This window comes from Tyto alba, unplaced genomic scaffold (genome assembly GCF_018691265.1).
Source record: "Tyto alba isolate M040663 unplaced genomic scaffold, T.alba_DEE_v4.0 Super-Scaffold_45, whole genome shotgun sequence".
In the NCBI taxonomy this organism is placed as follows: domain Eukaryota; kingdom Metazoa; phylum Chordata; class Aves; order Strigiformes; family Tytonidae; genus Tyto; species Tyto alba.
In genome coordinates, this window is record NW_024881321.1 from 4,141,746 (window position 1) to 4,144,155 (window position 2,410).

The 2,410-nt window shown below is 41.7% G+C and overlaps 1 protein-coding gene across 1 annotated transcript; it reads right to left on the reverse strand.

Moving 5' to 3' along the window:
• Window positions 1–898: 898 nt before the first annotated feature.
• On the reverse strand, window positions 899–1,867 carry CBY2 (chibby family member 2). The gene has a single exon (XM_009965076.3). It carries the CDS (start codon window positions 1,862–1,864, stop codon window positions 899–901), a length of 966 nt encoding a protein of 321 aa, XP_009963378.2. The 5' UTR covers window positions 1,865–1,867.
• Window positions 1,868–2,410: the final 543 nt, after the last annotated feature.

Consider the following 2,410-nt stretch of genomic DNA (forward strand, 5'->3'; position numbering starts at 1 on the left):
TGTTAGTTCCATAACTACACGTGATTGTTTGAAGACAAAGACACACTTAATTCCTGGCCACAAAGAAGAGCTGGTCCAAAAAGACCACCAAAGCCTACAGGAATTTTCTTTGAGCAGTGAACTATAAATAAGACACTAAGCAGTCTTTCCTATACACAGTGCATACTAAAAGTACCATTTATCAGCAAAAAATAATCTCACTTGAAATCAGTAGGATTATTCAAGTGTACCAGAACTAGGCAATTTGAGAAGAATTAAACCTAATTAAGGTACCAAATGATATAGGCAATTTACAAATAACCAAAGTGGAAGGGGTCGTGTGGTTCTGATGGGTGATGTTTGCTTTATGGTTCTGTTATATGGTTTTTCTGTGTCCCATTGTTTCTCATAGGCCTATCTCATCTAGGAGGCTACATTTTACATGATCTACTGCCTCCCCTGTATGAGAAAGGGAAGGGTGGTGTGTGGTAGAAAACACAGTTCAGCCATTGAACTTGGTCAACCACAAGAAAGAAAGGGACCACCAGGGATCCAAATTCAGCTCAAATTTGGGATCCTAATTTTCAGGAAGTGTCCATCCCTCGGAAAAAATATGGCCAACATAAGGTGCCTCAAATTAAGTGTGAAAAGCATGAATTATCTTTTGAAAATCTAAGAATTAATCAGAAACTTTGAAAAAAAAATGCTGAAAACCATGTTTTCCTGACACTAGACAAATTCATGAATCACCCACACTGTATAATCACTAGGTGAAATACATCTAAGTAATGTAAGGAAGCTTCAGAATAACACAATGTTCCCCAGATGCTTTCAGGCTCTACTGGGATTTTATTAGGTTCCCTGAAACAAGAAGAGAGGCTTTCCAGTAAACTGGACTAGCAGGTCTTGTCACCAAGCTTCACATCTCTCCAAGCTGATGCTCCTGTCCTGCTTCTTCATACACTGGGGAAGTGATGGCATTGAGCTCCTTTTCCAGCATTTCCATTTGAGCTGTAATGTCTGACACAGTGTTTTTCACAGCATTCATCTGCAGCTTCAGCTTATTGTATTCTTCTTGGAAGGGTCTGTTCACATCATAGAGAATGTGACAGCCCTGTTTCTCCCCAAGGAGATTGTTCACTTTCAGGAAGATGTGGAGGAGTTTGTATAAGTCCTGGAGAGCCCGGAGGATTTCACGCTCACCCTGTGTGCTTGGGGCAGATTTGATCTTATTCTGGGTTGGAGTGGTGCTGGTTTTAGTTTCATGTTCCTGCTGGGGATCTGGGCCAGGGTTACCCTCTTCCACAGCTGTGATGACATCGGTGTCCTGAAGATCTGAGCTGTCATCTTTGCTCTCTTCATGGTCTGTGGTAGAATTTTGGTCTTTCCAGATGATGGGGACTGTTTTATTCTCCTGCTGGAAATCCGCAAAGGCTCTATTAATTTCCTGGACCTTCTGGAGAGCTCTGTTAGCTGGGCTGACCTGAAAGCCTATGTTCCTCTCTTGGAAGAATGGGAATGGCTTATTTTCCTTCTGGAGGATTTGCTGCGGGGCATCAGTGTAAATAACCTGGACAGCTTTGTTCTGTGACTGGACACACTGTAGAGCCTTATTTTCTTCCAAGAGCATCCTGTTTTCGATCCAGAGGACTTGGTTTTCCTCCCAAAGTGCTCTATTCTGTTCCCAGATGTTCCACTCATTCTGTGCCTTCTTGCTAAAGAGTTTATGGTGGGGAATAAAAGGTGGCTGGCAGTAGATCTCATTCACCCATTTGCCATCAACAAAGGCAAACATCTCATCCCTCAATTTAATCCGTGGGGCAATAGAGTCTATCTCAGGCTCTATACACTGCATGTTCTGGTTCATCAGATCAAACGCAGACATGGTCTTTCTTTAGTAAATTGAGGAGGACTGTGTGAAAAGGCTTCTTCTACGACTTTTGCAAGAGACCACTGTCCACTGATGAGGAGCAGGTGACACAGCAGTGCTGAAGAAGATTGATCAGGACTGAAAGAACGGAGAACATAAATGCACAGTTACTGTCAAAATTCAAGGTCAGAACTAAAGTACATTGGGCAACAGGAACAAGCAAAAAAATCAGTTTCGACAGTCGACTGTGTTGCCCCTTTGACTCTGAAAGGTAAGGGATACACCAGAAACACAGTTTATAGAAGATGAGAAAATTGGCATTGATAGATAAAGGAGCTCTATGACAGCACCACAACCTTTACTGTAAAATTCTGGACTCTCCTTTTAGCTCTCTACCACACTTTTACAGATGTGTAAGGGAGTCAAAAGCAAGAATATTTTGTGCCTCAGAATTGACTGTTCCCAAAAAACTTACAGACAAATGAATTAAAAATTGTTATGAGGCTGAAACCAACTTCTCAGAATAAAACTTTTTTAAAGGATCACAGTGAAAATCTGGCC